The 23,148-nt window shown below is 58.4% G+C and overlaps 2 protein-coding genes across 5 annotated transcripts; one reads left to right on the top strand and one right to left on the bottom strand.

Annotated features, from left to right (window-relative positions):
* Positions 1 to 3,991: 3,991 nt before the first annotated feature.
* LOC149914995 (uncharacterized) lies at positions 3,992 to 8,360 on the top strand. Its single transcript, XM_090124818.1, has 2 exons — positions 3,992 to 4,173; positions 4,611 to 8,360. Exons 1-2 carry the CDS (start codon positions 4,155 to 4,157, stop codon positions 5,792 to 5,794), a joined length of 1,203 nt encoding a protein of 400 aa, XP_089980944.1. The 5' UTR covers positions 3,992 to 4,154; the 3' UTR covers positions 5,795 to 8,360.
* A 915-nt stretch (positions 8,361 to 9,275) lies between these two features.
* STAT3 (signal transducer and activator of transcription 3) lies at positions 9,276 to 22,994 on the bottom strand. Of its 4 annotated transcripts, none has more exons than XM_031600605.2 (24): positions 22,858 to 22,994; positions 17,401 to 17,547; positions 16,775 to 16,919; positions 16,537 to 16,635; positions 16,137 to 16,232; positions 15,960 to 16,041; positions 15,430 to 15,524; positions 15,085 to 15,236; positions 14,484 to 14,642; positions 14,273 to 14,365; positions 13,518 to 13,577; positions 13,247 to 13,276; positions 13,024 to 13,117; positions 12,895 to 12,942; positions 12,559 to 12,642; positions 12,087 to 12,185; positions 11,783 to 11,918; positions 11,542 to 11,594; positions 11,360 to 11,454; positions 10,938 to 11,077; positions 10,346 to 10,558; positions 10,077 to 10,119; positions 9,679 to 9,791; positions 9,276 to 9,578 (listed from the first exon to the last, which is right to left on the bottom strand). In XM_031600605.2, the coding sequence occupies exons 2-24, from the start codon at positions 17,526 to 17,528 to the stop codon at positions 9,523 to 9,525; spliced, it is 2,313 nt and encodes a 770-aa protein (XP_031456465.1). In that variant the 5' UTR covers positions 17,529 to 17,547; positions 22,858 to 22,994; the 3' UTR covers positions 9,276 to 9,522. The 4 variants fall into 4 exon arrangements, with proteins under 4 accessions (XP_031456465.1, XP_031456462.1, XP_089980943.1 ...); XM_031600602.2 differs by having other exon boundaries at positions 10,343 to 10,558; XM_090124817.1 differs by lacking the exon at positions 22,858 to 22,994 and adding an exon at positions 21,506 to 21,687 and having other exon boundaries at positions 10,343 to 10,558.
* Positions 22,995 to 23,148: the final 154 nt, after the last annotated feature.

Consider the following 23,148-nt stretch of genomic DNA (forward strand, 5'->3'; position numbering starts at 1 on the left):
GCCCGGCCCGGCCCGCGAGCACCGCCCCCGCCGCGGCACCGCCCCGCGCCGCACCGCCCCCGGCACCGCCACCGCCCCCGGGCACCGGCACCGGGCAGCGGTACGTGCGTCGGCACCGGGCACCGGCAGGAGCACTGGGCACCGGTACCGGGCAACTGGTACTGGGCGCCGGCACGGCTCCTGGGCGGTAGCGGCCGTGCTGGGCGCCGATGGGCGCCAGGCAGCGAGCGGTGGCACGGGCAGCAGTGCCGGTACCGGGCACGGACAACGGCACGGGCCTTTGCACCACCCCGGCACGGAGCGCTGGGCCTGGGGCAGATGCAGGCTTTGCTCGGGCTGACGAGGGGAGCACAAACCAGCCGCGGACACTGGTGGTGGGCGTTGGGGAACCCGGTCCAGTACCGGGCTTTGGTGCTGGGGATCAGCAACGCCCGGCAAGCGCCTGATGCCAGTCCACCGTTTCTTGTACCCCAGTGTCCTCCTCCCTTGCTGCTGCAGCTCTGGGTGATTGCACCGGGCCCACCATGAACTGAGATCGATCCCGCTGGGATGCTGCTGCCCTCTCCCCCTTTCTCCTGCTGTGAATCCTGGCCTGGCACCAGGAGCACCGCTGGCACGGCTGCTGCACCGCGGGACACGGCCGGGTGTGGGGCGATGGGGATCCCGGTGCGGGGTGGCTGCGGCGGGGCAGGAAGCAATACTCGCTGTGCTCGTTTCTGCTCGAGCGCTCTCACTGCCGCATGGGATCTCCTGGGCTTTCGCTTTCGTTACCAGTTAATCTTCTGCGGCCTGAAAAACTCTGGAGGGAAACTCAGCGGGGTGCCCAGAGCTGCGCCCAGGCCGGGAGAGCGGCTTCGCTCTCTGCATGCCGCAGTGGGAGTGCTGGGGCAGGATCCTTATCAGCGTAGTTAATGAGCCGGCAATTGCAAATCACTCCGCAATCATGTAAGAGCGTGGCCCCGAGTTCTCACCTCTGCACTTTTGCTGTCTATTGCTTTTGTGTTAAAGCCTTCCTGTTGCCTTTTGGAGCCCGCGGCAGAGGCAGCTGGAGCTCTGCAGGATGCCCCGGCCAGGCAGGCCCTGCGGAGCAGCCCAGCACCGGCGCTGCCCGCGGGGAGGGCGAGGGGCAGTGCTCGGCGCTGCGCTGCCTGAGCTGTGCTGGGGATGCAGCCTGCGCTGGGGCTGACATCGCTGCTGCCGGAGCTGGAGGTGAGCTGGGAGCTCCACAGACGGCCTTTTTCCACTAAGAAAAAAGTAAAGAGTGGGGAAATCAACACAAGGCTTGCACCCGCTGCCCTCCCTGCCTTTACTAGGAAATCTTGCCCTCCATGAGTTGCATCACATGGTCTCACATATTTCACAATCCCTGGCCCACAGAACCAACCAGTGCCAGCAGTCAGACCCCAGCTGCTCTGCTGAGAGCACCGAGGTCACGGCAGCCCCTAGCACTGCCCAGCAGGGCAGCATCCTTGAGTAGGGCCTGGGGGTGCACGCGTGGGAACAGTGTGAGATGAGCGCATTGCCTGTTCCCTCTGCCCTTCCCTCTGAGTTCTTCCATCTCTTTTTAGAGGGAGAAGAAATGGGAAAAAATTAATGATGGGAGATTATGTTGAGAGCCCCTCCAACACAAAAGGGCAACGGAATCAAATCAAATCAAAGACTGAGTTTCACTGCAAACAAATCCCAAGGAAAAACCCTGAGCTCTCTGGTGAAAATGTTATAATTTGGAGTGAGAGGCAGCTCTGGGGCTGCCATGGTCATCCCAAGGACGCAGTGGTACCCACAGCACTGCAGAGAGCACAGTGTCCATTGCAGCAGCACAGAAAGCCCTGCACTGCTCAGTCCTGGCACTCCTTGGGACCTCCCTCACATCACTGCTCAGGAAGTCTCAAAAAGCATCTGGAAGGTAAATGGTGTCCAGGCTGAGCTGCGGCCAAGCTCAGATGAGCTCAACAGGATGCAGTGTGACGCTGTGCATTCAGAGGAGAGTGGGAGCACTGGGCTTTGTAATTGATTTCCTAGAAAATTGCCTCTCCTGCCTCCTGTATTTGGAGCATGAGCGTGAGGAGCAGCAGCACAGTGGCCTTCTCTAAGTGGCATCTCGAGGGTCTTAATTATTTCTGAGGACTGGAAGCATTTATTTAGGCAGCTGCTGGAGAGGTCCCAGCAGTGCTGGTTGCTGCCCTTCCCTCCCCCCCCAAAGCCCTCACAGCACTTCTTGTAAGCAGGGCCCCTTCACATCCCTCTGTGCACAGCATGGGGCTCCTCCAGAGCACAAAGCCCGTGGAGAGGGTCGGCTGAGCCTGGGCCCCGCAGCCCCCATAGGCTGCAAGCAGGATGGGAGGGCTCGCCCAGGGCCCCGGCCTCTTCTCGCCTCCTCTTGGGCTCCCACATGGTCACAGATATATGTTATAGCCAGAAGAGAACACAGTGATAATCCAGCCCGTGTAATGAAAAACAGATGAATCCCCAAATTAGTCACAGCCTCATGTTTTCCCACTCCAACATCCTCAGCTTAAAATGCTCAGTTAGAGCACAGTTACAGCAGGGCTGCAGTGGCACTGAAGGTCCCACTGCTGCCAGCACGTTGCTCGGCTGCTGCTTCCATGGGTGCAGCTTTCTTTGGGTGCTGCCCCTTTGAGCACTGCTGCTTCACCTGCACCCACCTGTGGACAGACCCCCCATGCCCCTCAGGCGTTTCCCATGCCGGGCCATTTCCCAGCACTGAACTGCTCTTGGTTCTCCTGCCAACACCATCCCCATCACCCAGCCCTGAGTCACAGCTGATGCCTCCCAGAGCTCCACATGGCACAGCCGGACCCGGTGCCACCCTACGCTAGCAGCCCCCTCCCTGCAGCCCAGCCCATGTGCCCAGAGCCCAGCCTAAAGGTCTCCGGTGCCCCGGAGCACCAGGCACAGCCTCTGGGTTGCTTTGTTTTTTTTTTTCAGTCCTTCTCTGCTCACGCAGTTGGGAAGGGGCCATTTCCTGCAGCGCTGACTCAGTCATGCTGTGAGGTTCTTCCCACCTGCCCCACATCAGAGCTCAGTAACGATTTCCCGGCTGCAGAGCAGGGGGGATCTGGCCATAGCTGGGCACAGAGTGGGCACGGAGGGGGTAACTCAACCTGCAGGCGAGGCACCGAGTGTGCCGAGCACAGCTCCTTGGAATGCTGCTGCCCGCCCTGCAGGAAGGTGCCCAAGAACGGCATGTTCTGGGCAGCAAAACAGCTCTTAGATTTAACTAAAATGGTCCATAAATCGTCCTCTGGGGATCAGGGGATACACACAGTGCTGCCAAATCCGGGGTGGCTGCTGTGCACAGCACTGGGGCCCCAGCACAGCCATCCCAGGGGAGCGGGGTGTGACACAGCAGGGTCAGCTCTGGGGTCGCACAGGTCAGTGCTGCTGCAGCCGCCCCAGGAGCTGCTCCCTGCAGAGCACCATGAATGGAGAGGTGCAGGAAGAGCTGTTTGGATACAGGATGCTGGGGCTGGAGAAGGAGATGGTGAGCTGCTCATGGAGAGCTGGAGGTGGGGTGGGGATCGTGGTGCTGGCGTGCAGGGCACCAGGTGTGCATGGAACCTGTGGCTGCAGCACCATCCCTCGTGCCAACGGGAAGCAAGGAGGAGCTGTCATGGAAGAACAGGAATGGCATTCAGTCCAGGGGGGAATTTCCACAGGATATTTCTTCTTCCATCCATTTAGATATGGCTGAAAGCAGCCCCAGCACGTGCTGGGTCTCAGCAGCCAGGCAGTGTTGGTGCCCAGGCTGAGCTTTTGTTCACTCACATCATTCATCCAAAGGGGAACAAACAGCCATTTCTGCGTACTGCAAAATACGGGGAAATAACAGCCAGCTGGGGCTGCACTGCGAGCTGCAGCTCCCAGCCTGGCACATGCTGTGCACACAGGGGTCTCACCCTCCCCTCCCTCCCCCCCCCCGGCACCGGAGGCAGCAGCAGCTCCAGGAGTCAGAGCCCCCAGCCCCCACTCCACATTGGTGCTGCTGTGCATCCCCACATGCTCACGTTGCCACAGAAACAGACTAGACTGGCTCTTGCCATAAACACGTGGCCACTGCAGGTCAGTACGGGTCAGCATGGCTGCCCCAGCCTGGAGCGGACTCCCATGTTGTTGGGGGGAATCAGCGCCAGATGTGGGCCCAGCAGCAGGGTAAGGCTACAGGAATGGGAACCAGAGCCGAGGGAGGCAGCGAAAGTGGGAACCCGAAAGTGAGAGTAGCCCCAGAACTATGGGTGATGCTGGAGAAGGAACTGGGCAGCGCTGAGGGAAAGCCTGCTGCTCTTCATCCTCACCTGGGTGGGTCAGGGATGGGGCACAGCCTATGGGGCCGGCTTCCACTCCAGGAGCTGGGGCTGCCATGGATCTGGGTGGGTGAAGCACTGGGCGCAGCTCAGAGCCGCACGCAGGCAGCAGTGCTGAGAGATGGCTGCACACAGCGGGGTGCGGGGACCGCGCAGTGCTGGAGCCGCCGGCTCTGACCTCTGCCACACCTGGCAGCAGGAATCACCACTGGGACCTTGCTTGGCTCTGCTCGGCTGTGTATTAAAGTTTGAGTGTGATGCAATGTTTGTCTTTTGTTTTATGAGGTTTGGGAAGCAGGGATAGCGTTCAACTTGGGCAGCAAGGGCTGCATGAAGTTGCCCTCGTGCTTGGAGCTGTTGGTGAGAATGGAGATCAGATGGATGTCTGCAGCAGCGTCCTGGTGCTCACTGCCTCACTCCATGGCAGCACATGGCTTGGCAGAAAAAGGATGGAGGAGACTGCAGAGCCCCTCTCCCTGCACAAACCACCAGGTACAGAGCACTCTGCTCACCCAGAAATAGCAACTCGCTGCGCACTGCAGGGCTGCAGGCTCTGTGTGAGCATGGGATGCCCAAGGCTCAGGGAGGGGGGAAGGTGCAGGAGCATGAGGGGAGCCAGGCTGGGGCCAAACACCAAATCCCTTGCAGCCCAGGGACAGAGCCAGGCTCAATGCTCCTGCACTGTGCATGCAGCCTGCGTGCCAGGTGGGAGCGTGGCACTGGGGGAGCTGCTCTGGCTGTGCAACCTGAAACTGCAGTGTTTTGGAAACCCAAATAGCCGCCGCGTGCAGCTGTGTGACCCCGCGCATACCAGGCTGGGGGCAGCTCCTGGAGGGCAGCGTGGGAGCGGCTCTGTTGGTAGAGGTGCAGGAGCTCCGTGGGGCGGCGTGTGGTTTTCCTGCCTCATTGGAGCCGGCGGGGTCATTGCAACAGCAGTCAGGGAGCAGAGGTGCACGGCCCAGCTCCCGGCAGATGCCCTTTGGGCGCTCCGTGCTCGCAGCAGAGGCCATGGTGCAGCTGCTGACAGCACCCCAAGCAGCTCAGCACCCAGTGCTGTGAATGTTCAGACCGGGGGGGCTGCAGTGCTCAGGTGCTGCTGTTCTTGGGCCCCAGTCCCCTCCACTCCCCAGCAGCTTGGCCTGGCACATAAACTCCTGGGGCGAAGGGAGGGCACGTGCTGTCCTCCCACAGCATCTATCACCCCCAACATACTCGCCACGTGGTGCTGCCTGCAGGCCTGGACAGCCACAGCGGGGCTGGGAACAGGGGGAGAGTGTGGCTATGGGCAGTGTCTGCACCCCAAGCCTTGGTCCCAATCATGTGGGACTCATGTGGGGCTTGACAGGGAGCACAGCTGTGCCCACGCAGGCTGCCCTGGCAGGTGGCCACCCATCCCCTCGGGGCTGCCCCAACCCTGTCACGCGAGCGACTGCATCCCAAGCAGCTTATCCGCATTTGGAAGCCCCTAATCCGGCCGCATGTTTGACCCAGACGCCATCCCCGCTCCCTCCCCGCTGTGGGGCCAGGGGCTGGAAGGGAGCGACCTCCTTTCTGAGCTGCAAACAACCCCATGCCCCACATCTCCCCCCCCCCGGGCTCCTTGGGGCAGCAGGATGAGGACATCGTCACCAGGATAGCGTTGGGGACCAAGGGGAGAAAAGCCCCCTCCAAGCTGGGGTGTGTTGGGTGCCCCGCAAATCCAAACCCTGGGCTGCAAGAAGCCCTGCCAGACCTCACGTTGCGTGGTTTCTCTGTGTTGACAGAAGTGCCTTTCCTGCAACTTTCCTCAGATGCAGTCCCATGCAGCAGCATTGCACACGATGCACAGCGTGCCCACTGAGGCAGAGCACGCAGACTCAGCCGATGCTTTCTGCTGCAGAGCAGCCAACTGGCTGCCAACTGGAGCATTCACAATAGCAACAATTGAGATCAGATTGGCGGCCAATTAACCCAAGTTACTCAAGGGACAGGGCCCTCCGGCTAAACAAGCACAGAGCAGGTTCAGGCAGGGATGCAGCAGGGCATGTGGGCACATGGAGATAAGAAACCACTTATCTGCAGGAGTGTGGGAAGGGACAGCGCGTCCCTGACACCCAACGGTTGTGGCAAACTCAGGGTTTGCATATCAGTGAGAAAAATCCTTCTTCTAGGGTTTTCCACCCTGTCCTGCAGCTGGGAACCATGAGGGAAGGAGCAGGGCTGGGCCCCGGGGGGCTGCATGAGCCTCGGGGTGGAATCTGGGGCTCCATCCCACCAAACCCCAGAGCTGCACAGTGAAGCATGGGTGGGGGCTCTCAGGGAACAGTGCCCACCTCAGCAATGTGCCGAGAGCAGAGCAGGGAGCACACAGGCACTAAGGGCATCTCCAGCATCTTGAAGTAGCCCAGAGGGGATTGGGGGATTTACTGCATGAAAAATCCCCTGCTAATCCTCACAGAGCAATAATCTCTCCCTCTGGGCCTCGCCTGAGACCCAACTCCACATTCATTCTGCTGCTGCATCCACCTCTGCTTCACTGAAGGCCACAGGTGGTGGGAATACAAGTGGTGGTACATCTGTCATTGTCTGTCTGCTGCTGGCACCTGGAGGTACCATTATCCCCAGGTCCTTAGCCCTGGTCCCACAGCCCAGACCCCATCTTGGATTAGATGGGGCAGGGCAGCTGCTCCCCCACACCGGGTCATAAAGGTCCAAGCAAAATCCCAAGCAGGTCTCAGAAGGGAGAGCAGGGGGCTGCAGGTAGGGCTCATGGCCCTGGAGGCACAGTGGGCTGCAATAGTGGCGGTTGTCTCCCCATCCTGCTCCTGCAGTGCACAACCCCACTCCTGCAAAGCCTGAGGAGCTGCAGTGATGCCGAGCTGGGGCTGGGCTTGGGCTGCAACCTGGGCTGCATTTGGTGCAGCAGCACTCACTGCCAGCTCCAGCACATCCCCACGAGAGGGCAGGGCAGGCCCATGCTGCAGCCGTAGCCCTGCACAGCCCCAAGGCAGCCAGCCCTGCGGGCACACAGAGGTGCAGTGGGGGATGTCCCCTCCACCCCGAGCCCCCCCTTCAGAGAGCAGCACCCATCCTGCGATGCTGCCCAAGTGCCCCGCCAGAGCCCCAGGCTGGCTGCCATCACCTCATCCCCAGCACGCACCCCAGAGGGTCCCCATCAGTGGCCTCCCACGCCGACACCCGAGGTTTCCTTGACGCAAGCAGAGCGGAGCCGGGCGCTGCCTTTGCCCCGCGCTCACAGCTGCCCACGCGAACCGCAAAGCACGGCGCTCACAGAGGGGTCGGGTCCCAGAGCTGAGGGAGATGCATGGGAGACAGGGCTGCTTCAGAGCCTTTATTTTGGAGAAAGTCGAAGCCTGTAGATACAGCAATAAAATATACAAAAAAATAAAAATTTTTTACAGTTTTGAATGTGGCCCAGGGGCTCCGTTGATGGCAGCGACACGCCAGCACAGGGACGAGCAACAGGCTTTATTCCCTCTGAGCACCTACTAACTGCAAAGGGCCACTGCCCTGTGCCCATGGGCAGCCCCGTGATCTCTGTCCTGCCCTCACACCGTGTCTGGTGCTGCCCAGGGGCCGCAGTCCCCTCCCCGCAGTGAGGGGGCACAGGTGGGTGCTGTTTTTGGCACTGCCCCAGCTTCCTGCACAGCTGATAGACTTGGAGCAATGCTGTCCACAAGTGCAGGAGGGCTGCCTGTGCATCCCAGTGTCATTTCTGGGTAGAAAAACTGGAACCACGCACTGAAGATGCTGGACAGGGTCCCCCCCTGCACCACAGCATTGCTACGGGTACAGACAACAGAGCATCTGCAGCCAGAGCACCAACACTATCACAGCCCTGTGCTGGTGCCCAGAAGTTTCTCTGCTGGTATTACCCACGGCTGCTGTGTCCCACAGCCCTGCCCCATGCTGCTCCATACCCCCACCTTACTGCATGGGGCATCCTGCTGCTCTGGGGAAGCACGCAACTCTCACACTGCCACTCCCTCACATCTTTGCTCAGGGATGGAACCAAAGCCCATGCCTGGAAAGGACAGGAGGGCTCCCTACACTTGGGTAAATACAGAACAACCTTCCCTGACCTCCAGCACAAGCAGCCTCACTGCCTGCCACACCAACACACCCATGGCTGCTGCTGCTGCCCCCCAGCAGATTCCTCTCCCTTTGCCCATCCTTTCTTCAACCCTTGCCACCTCCTAACTTAACAGTGATTGCCAACCTCCAACAAAGTGCCACACAAAGCCCCTGAGAAGCTGCAAACCCACTACCTGGGACATCATATGCTGTACCAGAGAGCCCGGTCACCCACTGCAGGGCATATTGGACAGCAGCAGCCCCTGCTCCCCTGTCTGAAGGGTCTCACTCTGCACAGGGAAAACAGTTGTGCTCCTGTCATGAGTCTGGCCAAGGGCCAGCTGGGGGCAGGAGCAGCCTCCTGGTCCTAAAAAGGACTGAAGATGCAGATGCTGTGTGTTCACAAGCACACACTGCTGCTAGGATGCTTCCCTGCCCTTCCCCAGGACCCTGCAGCACAGAGAAAGCAGCAGTGCCCAGGGCTGCTGGATCTGGCCCTGCCTCTGCCCACAGCAGGAAGGCAGCAGTAAGCACTGCATCTCCCTGCTCCTGGCAGAGCACAGCAAAGCCCTCCACAACACCCATGGGCTCCTGCACCCTGCAGCACAGTGTCATTCACTGCCCTCTGGGCCACAAGTGGGGCGAAGGAAAAACAGAGATGAGATCCCTCTGCAGGTTCTGAGAGCTGCTGGGCAGCTGCTGCACGGCACAGCAGATCACCCGAAGGAGACTGGGTCTGGCTGATGCCCTTTCAGACCCAGGCTCATGGGACTGTGGGCTTCCAGACACTGGCAGTCAAGAAAGCAGCTTTCAACAGCAGGCAGCACAATAGGGACTGCAGAAGCATTTGTAAAAAGTGAGGCTGCAATCGGAGGCTAATAGGCACTTGAATGAGCAAAACAATAATAAAAAACTGTTATGGAAGGAAATAGAAGAAGGTTCAACCCCTTTCTACCAGAGAGGCAAACAGCACCGCAGCAGTGAGGTGCCTGTTTGTTTGGGTAAAACAAGGAATCAGTGGCAAGGATCACAGCCCCCAGCTCCTCCCGAGAAAAGGCCCAGAGCAAATGTGACTGAGATTGATTTGGAGCCACGCAGGTCCTGCAGGCGCCAGCACAGCGCGTCACATCGGTGAAGAAGCACACTCCTGGGTCAGCTCCATGTCGAAGGTCAGAGACTCTGTGCGAAATGCAGGCAGGAGTTACAGGGGCTGCACCCTGACCCACGAGTTCCTGCTATCACCAGGACACCCTCGGGCGCTGGGTCTCACCAGACTCACCAAACTGCCCTCCTGCGTTGGCCTCTGCTCCCTCGCTACTGTTGCCAAACTGCATGAGCGAGTCCAGAGTGCGTGGGGACATGGGCAGGTCAATGGTATTGCTGAAGGAGGTGCTGTCAGAAGGAGGGAAAAGCATCAGGGCCTGGACAGAGCAGACACCTCCTGCCCCTCCAGCGGGCCCCAGGGCACAGTGCAGCCAGCTGGGAGCTCCCTGGAAGGCAAAGGGGCCCCGGAGGGGAGAGCAGCCCAGCAGTGTGGGCAGCACACTGCCACCTGGCTCAGCTCCACTGCAGTCCCCCCTGTGCTGACGAGGAGTCTTATGGCACCCAAAGCAGTCGTGGCAAGGCTGAGCATGTGAATGTACCCCTGAGCTCACAGATACCTCCAGAAACACTTACGGGGTGACACAGATGAACTTTGTCTTCAGGTATGGAGCAGCACCTGAATGAGAGAGGAGCCTGGTCACCAGCTGCAGGAGGACAAACCCTGCTCCCCTCCTCACAGCCCCGCAGACAGCCCTTGTGCACTGCTCACACCCACAGGGTCCCCACGCCACCCTACGACCAACATGGGATCCCCTAATGGGTGCAGTTTTCCACCAGGGTGCTGTTCCTGCAGCCACTCCACAGGCAGGAGCAGTGCTGGGACGCAGAAAATCAACGACTACCTGAGTCAGTAGCTTCTGAGTGTTCCTGGCTCTCAGAGCGGCAGTACTTCCCAAATGCCTCCTCTTTCGGGATGTCCGGGTACAGATACACCAGGGGAGACACCAGAATGTTGGTGGCATCCATGATTTTGTAGCCCATGATGATTTCCGCAAATGACATGCTGTTCAGCTGCTGTTTGGTGTAAGGTTCCACAGACTGGATCTGAGTCTTTCCTGTATGAGACTGTTTTAGACACAGGGCAAGACACCTGCAGTCCTAGGGCAAAGGCACGGACTTTTCTCAAGCTCCCAGGGGCGGCACAGATGGGACAGAGTCACCTAGGGTTGTGCTCAACCTCATGGGGCACCCAGCAGAGCACATGGCAGGACAGACCTGCTTCAGTGCACATGGATGGGAGGACTCAGGATGCGGGGACCAGCAAAAGGTGCCTGGGCTCAAAGACTTAACCAGAGACAGGGGCCATCATGACAACCACCCTTGTGAATAATGTCTCATTAGGGGGATGAAGCCATGGTCCAAATCCCACTTTGGAGCCAGAAAGGCTGGCTGAGCAAGACAGCACACCCAGGGCAGTGGTGGAGAGCAACGTACCACTGATGTCCTTCTCCACCCACGTGAAGGTGATGCCACCCTCCTTGCTGCTCTCGCTGAAGCGCAGCAGGAAGGTTCCTGGAGGCTTGGTGCTCAGGATGGCTCGCTCCCGCTCCTTGCTGATGAACCCCATGATGTACCTGGGTGCAGGGAGCAAGGCTGGGTCAAGACACGGGGGCAGGTATTCCAGAGCATGAATCCTGCCAGTTGTCTGTACACTGACAGGCAGCAGCAGGACCAGGGCTGGCCACTGCAAAGCCACCAATGTTTTGGGGATTGTCTGGGGAGTCTCAAGTGTTTTCAACAGGGCCTGGACAGAAAAAGCATTCCAGAAGAGCTAGGTACTGCTGGGACAAGGTACTGCCTCCATCAGGATAGGACTTGTGAGTCCCCAACCAAAACTGACAATAGCTGAGACTCACCCTTCATTCCACAGCGCCAGGATATATTTCTTCACCAAGTCAATTATGTTGTCCAGCCAGACCCAGAAGGAGAAGCCTTTGCCAGCCATGTTCTCCTGAGGAAGAGAACAGAGGGGCTGTGAATATGACTAGAGTGGAGAACAGCCAAGGGGAGGCACTCGGATGAAGAGAAGGAACTATACCTTGCAGAACTTGGCCCAGGTGATCTGACAGCCAGAATAGTTCACACCTGGCCCTGACAGAGAACAGGACTGTCAACATGTGAATATGACTGTTCCTCCAAAGACACAGGTTTCAGGGAGCAACCACAGGTTTGTGGTGCTTGGAGGAAAATCAAGCCACTAAAAATGACAGTTTCCTTCCCAAATACTGCAATCTCACATGAGGGGTGGAGGGATAAACAGGACACCAGTGCCGAGTTACCTAGAAGTTTTTCTGCCAGGGTTGTCAGCTGCTCAATGCTGAGACCACGCTTTGTGGTAGAGGAGAACTGCCAGCTCAGCACCTCTGCCACCTGGTCCCACGTCCCAATGGGTGGCTTGGTGAAGAAGTTCACGTTCTGTACAAGAGAGAGCACAGCCCTGAGCAGAAAAAGGGACAGAAGCAGGGCCAGGTCCTGTTCCAGCCCTGCTGATGGGCCTGAGCAGTTCTCTGCCTCCCTGCCAGGATACCTGACCCAAAAAAAGCTTCACTCCTTCACAAGCCACCCCACGGATCCAGCCCCTACCTTGGGGTTGTTGGTCAGCATGTTGTACCACAGGATGGATGCCCAGGCATTAGGCATCTGGCAGATGTTTGAGATGACAACCACTGGCAGTGAGTGGGTCTGCAAAGATAGGACATGACTGAAGTCTGAGACTTGTCACCAAATCCTGCACTGCCTGACAGGACAGCAGCCCCAGCCGTCAGGAGGGTCTCCCCCTCATTTCTCTGTGTCACGAAGGCCCTAGGAAGGGTGCAGCCACACAGCAATGGCTGATAGCACATCTAACCAAAGCCTCTCCCACCCTGCAGCACACTCCACTGCAACCCACAACCTGAGTTTCATGCTCCCTCCCAGTGACTTCCCCAGCATAGAAGGGCAGACATATCCAGCACAGAGCAGGATGCAACTCAGGCACAGCAGATCTGCCTCCCAGAGCTGCTCCTCTGCAGCAAGGCAGAGCCCACAGCAGCACAGCAGCTAAGCCCCTGCTCACCTCCAGATCGATCTTCAGCCCCTGGTGGTACACCTCAGTCTCAAAGGTGATGAGATGCAGCTCCTCAGTCACAATCAGTGAGGCCTGGGAGTGGAACAGAACACAGTGAGCCCACAGCAGACATCTGCCTTCAGCCTGACACAGCACTCTCAGATTGGGCAGGGAGAGCTGAGCTGGCAGCTGCCCCATGTCAGACGGCCACCCCAGTGAGAGCAATTCCTGCTTCCCCTGTGGCTCAGCTGCCTGGTGGGGAACGGGATACCCAGACTGCTACAGTTGCCCTGAGTACAGCTGCCAGTAAAGGGCTCTCCCAGCCAGGGTCCCCTCCCCACTTACATCGCAGTTGGCTCTGCCTCCATTACCACACCGCTGTTCCCGCAGTGTCTGCAAAGGGAAGGAACGTGCTAAAGCAACACCGTGTCACGTCACCTCAGCAGGAGCAGTCTGAGGCCTCGTGGTACCTACCAGGTGCTTGAACTCTGCTGAAAGGCTGCCGTTATTCGACTCCTCCATGTTCATGACCTTGGTGTTTGTCCCCAGGATGTTAAACTTCCGGGACCTAAAAAGAGAAAAGGTACAGCATGGCTGATGGCCTCTTGAAACAAATGCATAGTAGAACATTTGCCAACATTAAAAGCAGAAGTGAAAGAAAAAAAAAGGAAAGAAAAAAAGAAACCATTGCACTTACCCCCGAAGTGCTGCAACATCACCAGAGTCCCTAGGAAAGGAAAGAGAAAAAACAGTCACAGCCATGGCTGTGTGAGTGGGGTTTGCATCAAGTCCCACGAGGCCCTCCAGCCTATGAATGAACCCTGGGAACCCACCACCGCCCTATACTCTCTCCTTTAAGGTCACACTGACCCTCAGTGCAGGGCTGCAGCCCCACTCAGGAGCAGCAGGAGCAAGTCTGACTGTAGTAAACACACCTAGCACCTCCAGGATCACAGCACAGGACTCACTTGTCAATGCAGACTTTGATTTTCAGCTGATAGTTCAGCTCCGGGAACTTCACCAACAATCTGAAAAAAGACAGCAGACTGTCAGCACCAGCATCACAACATGCGAACAACTTGAGATAAACACAGCACAGAAGAGCAGGATGCAAAGCAGTGCTGTGCACATCCCACAGCAGGCAACATCATTCACACAAAAAGCCCACCAGGACACAGCACAACCCAACTCCCTTGGCATGAGCACACTGCCATGAACCTATGGTTCTCCCAAGCCCCATAAGTAGTTTGTTTTGGCCACTGACTGCCACTCCAGGTAGACTGCTCTAAACCACCTGCGTTTCTTCTGCCAAGGAAGCAACTGGGGCACAGCTGTGAGATGGTAATGAAGCTGTAGGCAGAGCCTTGTGTCAGAGCAACAGTTTCTGCAGAAGCTGGTGAAGAACACAGGCCAGAAGACAGGCTTCTGGCAGGGACACACTGACACTTCCTGTTGTCTGCCCCCACAGTGGGATTTACCAGAACCCCAGCTGTCTCCAGGAATACAATAGAGCCCCAGCCAACAATCACCATCTCCACACTGAGTCACCCAGGCTACACTCCAGCAGGGCCAGCCTGCAGGGAGCCACTCCTTCCCAGCACCAGCACTCCCTGGGCAAACTGAAGGCCGCATCTGAACCAGCACCTCCTTGGAGACAGACACTGCATTCACCCTGCACGGCTTCCTTCCCTGCACAGAGGAACCGCAGGGGCCAGAGACCCACCTGACTTTGGTGGTGAACTGCACACCGGTTTTGATGACCAGAGGCCGGTCAGGATGCATGGGCATGCAGGGCTGCCTCTCCACCACAAAAGCACTATAGGAGAAGATAAAAGAAATGCAGTCAAACCTCAGCCCCATCCCAGCACACAGTGCTCACCCCTTCATGCCCATAACCAAGGAATAGTGCACAGCTCCCTCAGAACCCTCAGCACCTTTTCATCAGGTTCCTGAACAGCTCCACGATCCGCTCCTCCAGCATTGGCCGGTGTTGGACAATTGGGTCACCCTTGTAGGACACCTTCTGCTGCAGCTCTTCCAGTTTCTTGATCTGCTGCCGGGTCTGTAGCTGTGATTCAGCAAGAGAGGTTATCCTAGGGAGTAGGAAGAACCAGCATTAGCTCTGGCTGCTAAGTCCTGCACAGACCCAGCCCACAGAGCCCTCCTCCTCCCCTCGCTTCTGCAAGAGAGGACAATTGCTGTACCAAACCAGCAGAGAACAGAATAAGCCCACAGTTCCCAGTTCAGCACGTTTTTCTAGGCCACACACCATGAATGAAACCTGTGTGAGCCAAAGTTCTGCAGTCATACCAACCAAGAGCTCAGGAACAGCCATGCAAGCCATCAGCCTTACAATCTCACAAACCTGGAGCTAATGAATCCAGCATTATTGTCCACTACCAGACATAGGTGTGGCTGCCAGATTACATTTACAACTGCAGGCATCAGTGGCCATTTTGCAAGAATGTCACCAAAGACAGAGAACTAATTTTTGCTGTTTGATTGCTGCCTCTCCAGGGACCGATGCAGTCTTACCAGTTCTCAAGCCGGTCTAAGCAGATATTTGGTGGGCCACCAATGCAGGCAATTTGTTGCCGTCTCTTCCAGTCTGCCAGCTCCTCATCTGCCAGCATCTTCTGCACATACTCCATGGCTGACAGCAGCCCTGCCAGCTCACTCACGATACCCTGCCAAACCAGAAAGCAGGACCTTCAGCACTCTGACGCCTCCAAGACCCGTAAGTTTCATGTTCGTAAGAAATGGAGCTACCCACTGCTGTATTGCCAGTGTTACTCTAATAATTCTACCCATGCACGACTATCAAATCCATATCCCAGCCTACACCCCAGAGGGATCTGGAAGGCCAGTAGCATGACATACCCTTCGCATCTGGTCCAGTGCTGTGAGCATCTGTTCCAGCTGCTGCATTTTCTGACGCGTCACTGACTGATTGTTTCCATTCAGATCCTGCATGTCTGTGCAAAGAGGACACAGGGTTTCAGCCAAACAAGTGTACTCCTCTTACCGTCCCAAACATTACACTGGAGACCACAAAGTTGACTAGAAAGGAGCAAGAAATTCTAGAAAGTCATCAATAGTTAAGCAGTGATCTCACACAGGCTGTCAGCACTGCCTCCAAGCACCTTTCTGGCATTTCTGCATACGCAGCAGCACTATCACCTTTGCATGCCATTCTCCTTTCACAGGCAAAGCTCTGGTTCAGCTTCCCTGCAGGCCCTGTCAGCTTGTTTTTTGTTTCTGTCACTTTCTACAATTTCCATGCAAATGCCTTAAGACTAACCCACCCCTCAGGCTTGGAGAGGAGGACTGAGAGGGCTGAAACACTCCCTCCAGCATGTTTCCTTGCAGGAACACACTTTGGCTTGCCAGATGTTAATGAACTTTATTACCTCCTTGGCTTTTCAAAGTCTTGTAGTTAAAATCAAAGTCATCCTGGAGATTCTCCACCACTTTCATCTTCTGCTCCAGATCCTGCAAGGCAAGAGATGGAATTTGTTCAAAGTACAACATCACTGCAGTGCTCCTAGAAGTACCAGGGGAAGAAGGTGCCTAGGCAGCACACTTACCTGCACTCTCTTCCTTACATCCTGCAGATGCTGCTCCAGCATCTGCTGCTTTTCTGTCACTACAGCTGCTGTTGGATGTGTCGCCTGTCCCCCTTGCTGTAGAAGGGACAAGAAGGGCATTAGAACAGGGCTGCAACTCAGGGACAGCCCCTTCCCAGCCTCAGGAGGTTCTGCATAAGAAGTCTTAAACCCTTTACTAAACAACAACAGAAAACCTCAGCACAGAGCACTGATGCACCCTAGAGAGCTGAGGGTCAGTTGCCCTTCACTGCAGTCTGACCACCCCTCTGAACTACTGTTGCTGAAAGAAACATGCAAGAAGCTTCAGACCAGAGCTTCCTGACGGCACCAAGTGCTGCACAGAGCTGCTGGTGGGCAGAGGGACACCTGGGTCACCTACCTGGGCTGCGGTTGCAGCTGTCTGGAGGAGCCGTGACTCTTCCCACAGGCAGCGGGCCACGATGCGGGCTATTTCCATCGGCTTCTCCAAATATCTGCTCTGTAAAACATTGAAGGCCTCAGAGTTAGCCTTCAAACTGCAACTGCTGTGATCTCTGCATGCCTTAGGGCTGTGGTCCGTGAGCTGCGACAAGGAGGCCGCTGCATGTCAGTAACAGAATGGTTGCCTCCCACCTCACCTGCAGGAACTGCTTGATGCGCCGCAGGTTGTGCTGGTACAAGACGTTGGACTCCTGCAGGAAGCGGCTGTACTGCTGGTCGATCTCCCCCAGCAGGTTGTGGAACACCAGCGTGGCGTGGGACTCCTTGTTAGCAGCGTATGCCCTGCACGAGGAGAGGGCAGCGTCCTTATGCCCAGCCCAGGGAAGGCACAGCACAGCGGGAAGGGCAGCTCCGTGCGCCATCCACTGCCCCACACACACAGTCCAGCATCCCACTGACTGCCTAACCTACACCAGGATGCAGCCACAGCAGGCCCTGCTCCCACAAGGGCAGGGAGACAGAGGTGTTTCAGATGCTGGAAGACAGCACATATGAGCACCTCAATTTCAACCTTGTTTAGAACAGAGGTCGACGTAAACCCTGATACCTCTGCTGTGGATTTCCCCTCTCTCCTAGTCTGAAGTCTGACACCAAACACACAGACTCCCACTCCATCTCACACTGCATGCATCTTGAGGAGGAAGAGAGGCCCTGGCACACAGAGAAGCTGCCACAGTCCCTCCAGATCTGCCTGGCAGCTGCCACTACCCCCAGCTGAGGGTCCAACACACAGTCCATTTACCAGAGCTTGGCAGCGCCTTACCAGTCCTGGCTCTCAATCCACGGGGCCAGAAACTGCCGCAGCTCCATGGGGAAGCTGTCGCTGTAAAGCTGGTGGAGCTGCTCCAGGTACCGCGTGTCGAGCTGCTGCAGTTGGTTCCACTGCGCCATCCTGGCCGGCTCCGGAACCCTGTGGGGACAGGCAGGTCAGCATGGCGCCCCTGAACCCTCCTGCATGACCCACGGCTTGGCTCAGGCTGACCCCAGGAAGGGGAACAGGGGAGTCTACAAGGCAGCAGCGTGCTGAGCTGTGCCCACAGGGCCGAGCTCTGCACTGATCTGGCAGTGAGAGGGCTGTGCCTGCCTGCCCTCACTGCCTGATGCTCAGCATGCTGCAAGGCTCCAACAGCTGACTCTAATTCTCCTGCGTTGATGATCCAGAAGCAAAACGACACGCATCTGTCTCAGCAAGGAACCCAGTGCAATACAGCCACTTGCTTTGGGAGATGCACTTCCCTCCATTTTGAGCACCAGAAAGGTTTTCTGCTTACCCCACCAGCTGAGGTCTGACAGTGGTGGGGCTCAGGCTCTGCTCACAGCCACCACTGCCTGCTGTGACAAACAGGTCACCAGAAGCACAGCCCCCACTGTGACATGACCAGCCCCCTGCAGCCCCCAGTCTGCCATGAGCCCTGGGACGATGCTGATCTCCAGCTCCAGCCAAGCTGCAGTGAGGAAAGCCTCCTGCAACAAGTGGCTCCCAGCTCAGCACTGGGACCTTGCTGAGAGAAGGTGGAACCATAAACCCAAAGCACACTGCAGGTGAAGGACTAAAGGGCACGAGTTGGTGCACGTTTGCAGGGCAGGAGGGAAAAGCGGCGCTCACATCACAGCGTCTGCACCCAGGCACCAGCCCAACCTCCTCCTCAGGAGCCCTGCAGCAAACATGGTGGGCAGCAGACTGGTCAGCATGCACCCGCTCAGGGCTCCAGGCTGGAAATCTACCCGCATGCAAGACCAGGGCAAGTTCCACTGCACTGCCCCAGCTGGGAGCTGAGAACGCCTGCATCCTGACTCATCCTCCCTTCAGAGTTAATCCAAAACATCTGAGAGCAGAGCAGAGTGCCTGGCTGTGAGCTCCGGCCTCTCCCATTCCAGTGCAGGATCTCAGGGCCGTACAAACCCACAGAACTGTTACAGACACAGGCATAAAGCCTCGCTTTCCTTGGAAAAAAACACTTCCCAAGCTCCCAGCTTCGGCTAAACTTTCTCCTAGAGAGGCACCATTTCCCAAAGCCTTCCTACCTTCGTGCCAGGGGGAAGAGGAAGAGGCTTGGGCACGCAGGTCACAGCAACAAGGCCGGGGCTTTGATCTGCTGCCAGTCCCTTCCGCACGCCCTGCAGTCAGCCCTGCGCCTGCTCCCAAGGGCAGGGAAGGAGCTGCAGAGCTTACAGTAAGTGCGGAAGGCGGAGACTGCCAGGAAGCAACAGAAACGAGGAAGGAGCAATTTTCAAGTGAGCGGCATCAATAGAAATCAAACTCAGCCTAATGAGGGGACAGCAAGCTGTGCAGGAAGCACAGGCACAGAGAACCACTGAGCCTCAGCATGGGCTCACTTCCCCCAGAAAGTGGTTTGATTTTTGCAGACAACCACAACAAGTGACACGTCAGCAGGGCCGTGCAGGGCTGGCACGTGGCTGACAGCAGAGCTGTCCCAGAGGAAGATGGGGGCAGTGGGGCTGGGAGCAGCGCCCACCCTGAGCTGCCAGGGGTCGGGCGGGAGGCAGCCGCTGCCGCTCCTCGATTCCGCTGCGCTCAGTCCCCTTCTGCAGAGCAGAGCAGAGCCCGTGGGCTCCAGGATGGGTTGGGAACAGGGAAGCAAAGCACACAGCAAGGGACACCGGGGCCTCGACTGCTGCTGCCCACCCACAGCCCTGTGCCACAGCTGCCCCCAGAGCGGCCGCACAGCACAGACCGGCTCAGTCAGCAGCTCTCCCTGACTTCTGCCGTCCGACATTTCCACTGAGTGAACGATGTGCTTTCCTGGCGTTTGTTGTACGGGACCCTTCCTCTATTTTTGTGGATTGTTTTTCTTAGAGGAGAAAAAGGGGAATCAGCCCCGCCATGAGATGTGGAGAGCCGGCAGACATTGGCACCTGACAAGGAGTTCAGCTGCTTTTTAGAGCCTCACAGCATTGCGCAGCCCAGATGGCAGCAGCAGCATCCACAGGACATTAACCTTGAACCACAGCCTCTGGTGCAATCTCTAGAGAAGACCACGTGAACAAAGCCTGGCTTTAACAGAGCAATAGGTGAAAGGGAGGAGGAGAAACAGGAGCCTGTAAAGGGGCAGACGCTCCATCAGACTCGAGGGAAGACCAGGCTCTGTTTGACCCCAGGACTTCTCCTTTTAGCACCACGACAGGCTGGGCCCTTTGCTGCTCACCAGGCACAGCACGAAGGTCTCTGCCCTGCAGTGGGCTCAGCCCCTCACCGGCTGCCTGTCCGGCTGCAGCAGCACGAGGGGCTCTCACAGGCACTCACTGCTTTTAGCTGGGTGCTATAGAGGCTGCCAGCACGGTGTGAAGCGTGAGGTGCTGCCTCTGAGGGCGAGGGGGAAATGAAGCAACAAATGCACGGCCAAGAGCTGAGAATCCACAAACCACCGACATCCGCAGCTCCCGCCCTGCACTTCCCCGATCCAAGCAGATCTTCCATGAGCAAAGCTCTGCTCTGGGTCTTGCTGGGCTGTGTTGGAACCCAAACCTGCACAGCACCAGCGGTAAAATCTGAGCCCCCACCGGGACAGGAGGCAGACACACCTTCCTGTGTGCAGCCCAGGGAGCAGCTGCCCTGCAGAGTGCTCAGCCACACTCATCCCTGTAAAACAGAACTTGCACAAAGCGAAACATGAGCTGCTCAGCCTCATCCCACTGCAGGCATCTCCTCACAGCTCAGGCACACAAAGCAGTGAAGGAAGTGGCTGCAGAACACAGGCACGAGTACAGTAAGAGGCACCACAGAGGATTCAGCACTGCGTGGGAGCGAAGCAGCAGCCTTGGGGACGGTCACTGCTGTGAGCTGTGCTCACTGCTTGCCAGTCCACGAGGTCCCTTTCAGCCCTTTTCTCCAGGGATGTCAGCACACATGCAAAACATCACATTGGGTTTTTACAGCCTTCAGCTCAACAGGTACCTGACCTGACAAACTCCCCCCACACCATCACGGGAAGAGGGCTGTGAACAGCACCCAGACAACCTGCTGCGACGTGGGCTCTCACCACGTGGGACGGCTCTGCTGAGCGGCTGATGGAGGCTGCCAACCCATCAGCGTCACAGGAGGATGTGGAAAGGCAGGGAATGTCTGGGAGCAGCAAGGAGTCGGGAAGTAGCCAGAAGGAGAAGAGGATTTTCCTCCCTGAGCGCAGCACTACTGCCCGCCCCTCCCAGTGCTCTGCCTTGAGGAAAAGGGGCCCTGTGACCCCCCTGATCACAGAGTCACCTGCATTATGAAAGCTTCCACACTGTCAGCCCCAAATCCCACACCGATCGCTCCGCAGCCCATCCTGCTGCGGGGAAGCTCCCTGGGGCAGGTTTAAAAAGTCTGAGGGCTGAACCCTTCCAATTCTGACGGGTTTGCTGCCTCTGTGGTTTGCCTCTTCTCTCACTGCTGGAGCAGAGCCAAAGAGCAGCTGACGTGACCAGGGCTGAGCACAGCATGACGCAAGCGCTGAGGTAAACAAGCTGTACAGAGCTCAGAGAAGAGCAGCTAAAAGTAGCCCTGGAGTTAAAGTTCATCTTTCTTTAGCTTCCCTGCAAGGGCAGAGCACGACAGCCTGAGCCGGGCAGCGTCACCGCAGCTCCACACACTCCAACAGCTGCACTGAGCTGCGCTGCTGTTGAGGGGAACAGCCCCACGATGGCCCTTGTATGTATGGTTGTACCTGAGTGCATCTCCCTGTGCCACAACTTCAAGGGGCTTCACCAACAGCAGCGATTTTCCAAGGAAGAGCGAGCAGAGGGGAAACACTGGAGAGACCCCTGAGAACACTGCATCCCCACCTGGACGGAGCTCAGGTGCCCACAGTGCAGCACTGCTGTGATAACAGCAATCCCCCAGCACATTCCTGCCCCTGGGACCTGCCCACCTGTGCTCCAGCTCTCAAAGGACAAAGCAGCAGCTCCAACACCCAGGGCAGAGGCACTGCTCAGTGCCCCCCCAGGCCCACACAGCCAGCAGCAGAATGATGAAAAACTGTTCCACCAGAAAGCAGCCAGTTGTGCTGGACAGAGACAAGAATTGTGAGGTGGCTATTTAGAGAACTTGGCTCTGCTCCTCTGGAGTGCATTCGAAGACAGCCCTGGAGATAGAAAAATGAAGAGGTAAAGGAGAGATGCGAGGAAGGAAAGAAAGGTGATCACGTTGGGCAGCCTCTGGGCAGCCTCACAACCACAGCACAGGCAAATCACATTGCAGCCAGCAGCCCCTGGGTGGCTTGGGACCTTCTGGCTCCACCCAACACACAGCATCCACTGCACGCTCACAGCCACGGCTGAGGCAGGCAATGCCCGGTGCAAACGCCAGCTGTCTGCCAGCACGGCACCAGCAGCTCTGGCATATTGCTGGGAAGCAGAACAGCCTCCTATAGAGACTGCCTGCAACAGCGACCGGGCATAGAAAGCTCTCAGCCAGCCGCTCCGATGTGGAACCCCGAGCAGCAGCCGTGCCCCGTGGACACAGAAGGGCTCTTCCAGGGACTGAGCCCTTGTCACACAGCTGCGTGCCCTCTAGCAGGCAGCGCATGGCACAGCAGCGCCGCACTCCCACACATCAGGACCGCACAGCTCTGCCCCACGGCCGCGGGGTCAAGCACCAAACCAAAGCCGCGTCCAGGGAAAAGGCCCCGGCAGGACAGCGCCGTGCAGCGACAGACACAGAGGGGTAAAGCCGCAGCGCTGCGCTCACAGCTCCTTCAGCACAACAAGCTCCTTCAGCTTCGGCCCGCAGCCCGGTGCGGGGCGCCCCGCCAGGGTCGGTCACCGCAGCAGCACGCGGCCGCGCACCGCCCAGCCCAGGTCAGTGCCGGGGCTCCCCCAGCTCCGCGAAGCCCTCCGGGGAGCCCCCAGCACTGCCGGGCTTCGCAGCAGCAGCAGCACGGAGCCGCCCTCCGCTCGGGACGGGGCGGGGGTTCGAGAGGAATCCGCTCTGAGCTCCCTGGCCGCCGAGGGAAGGACGGCTCCGACGACTCCGCCGGCAGCTGCGAGAGCGGAGCGTTACCCGAATTACCTCCGACGGCAGCTCGCCCGGCCCGCAGCTGCGCCCGCGCCGCCCCAGGGCACCGCCGGCCGCAGGGCAGCCCGGAGCACCCGGCGTCCACGCGCAGCTCCGCGGACCCCCCCGGGCTGAGGCCCAGCGCGCCCCGAGGCGAGGCCCGGCCCGCTGCCCCCGGTTCCGGTTCCTCCCGGTCCCGGCCCCCGCGCTTCCCCGCGGCGCGCTCACCGGCGGTCCCGGGCGGGGCGGGGCGGCGGCTCCCGGTGCCGCTGACGAAGGCGCTCCGGACGCTGCCCGACTGCGGCGCCCGCAGCCCCCGGCCCCGCTCCCTCGCGCGTCACGCGGGGCGCAGCCAATGGCGGCGCGGCGCTCCGTCCGCCCCGGGAGGGTCGGGCCCTGCGGGCCAATCGGCGCGGCCGTCCCGGGGCTGCGTCACGGCTCGCGCCGGCGCCGCGGGGGGGCGCTGCCCCGCGCCGGCTGTTCCCGGATGGCGCCGCCTCCCCGCCGCAGGGCGGCGCT

This window comes from Phasianus colchicus, chromosome 26, assembly GCF_987193195.1.
Source record: "Phasianus colchicus chromosome 26, bPhaCol1.hap1.1, whole genome shotgun sequence".
NCBI classification, from domain to species: Eukaryota; Metazoa; Chordata; class Aves; order Galliformes; family Phasianidae; genus Phasianus; species Phasianus colchicus.

Bases quoted from the DNA above. Each gene is read 5' to 3' on its own strand.
- STAT3 (XM_031600602.2), bottom strand. From the start codon at position 17,528: ATGGCGCAGTGGAACCAACTGCAGCAGCTCGACACGCGGTACCTGGAG. The intron at 15,237-15,429 runs GTATGTCATGCT...CTGGTTTGGCAG, and splicing joins CACTGGACCAGATGCGAAGG to GGTATCGTGAGTGAGCTGGC. The intron at 12,186-12,558 runs GTGAGCAGGGGC...CTATCTTTGCAG, and splicing joins GGCTGAAGATCGATCTGGAG to ACCCACTCACTGCCAGTGGT.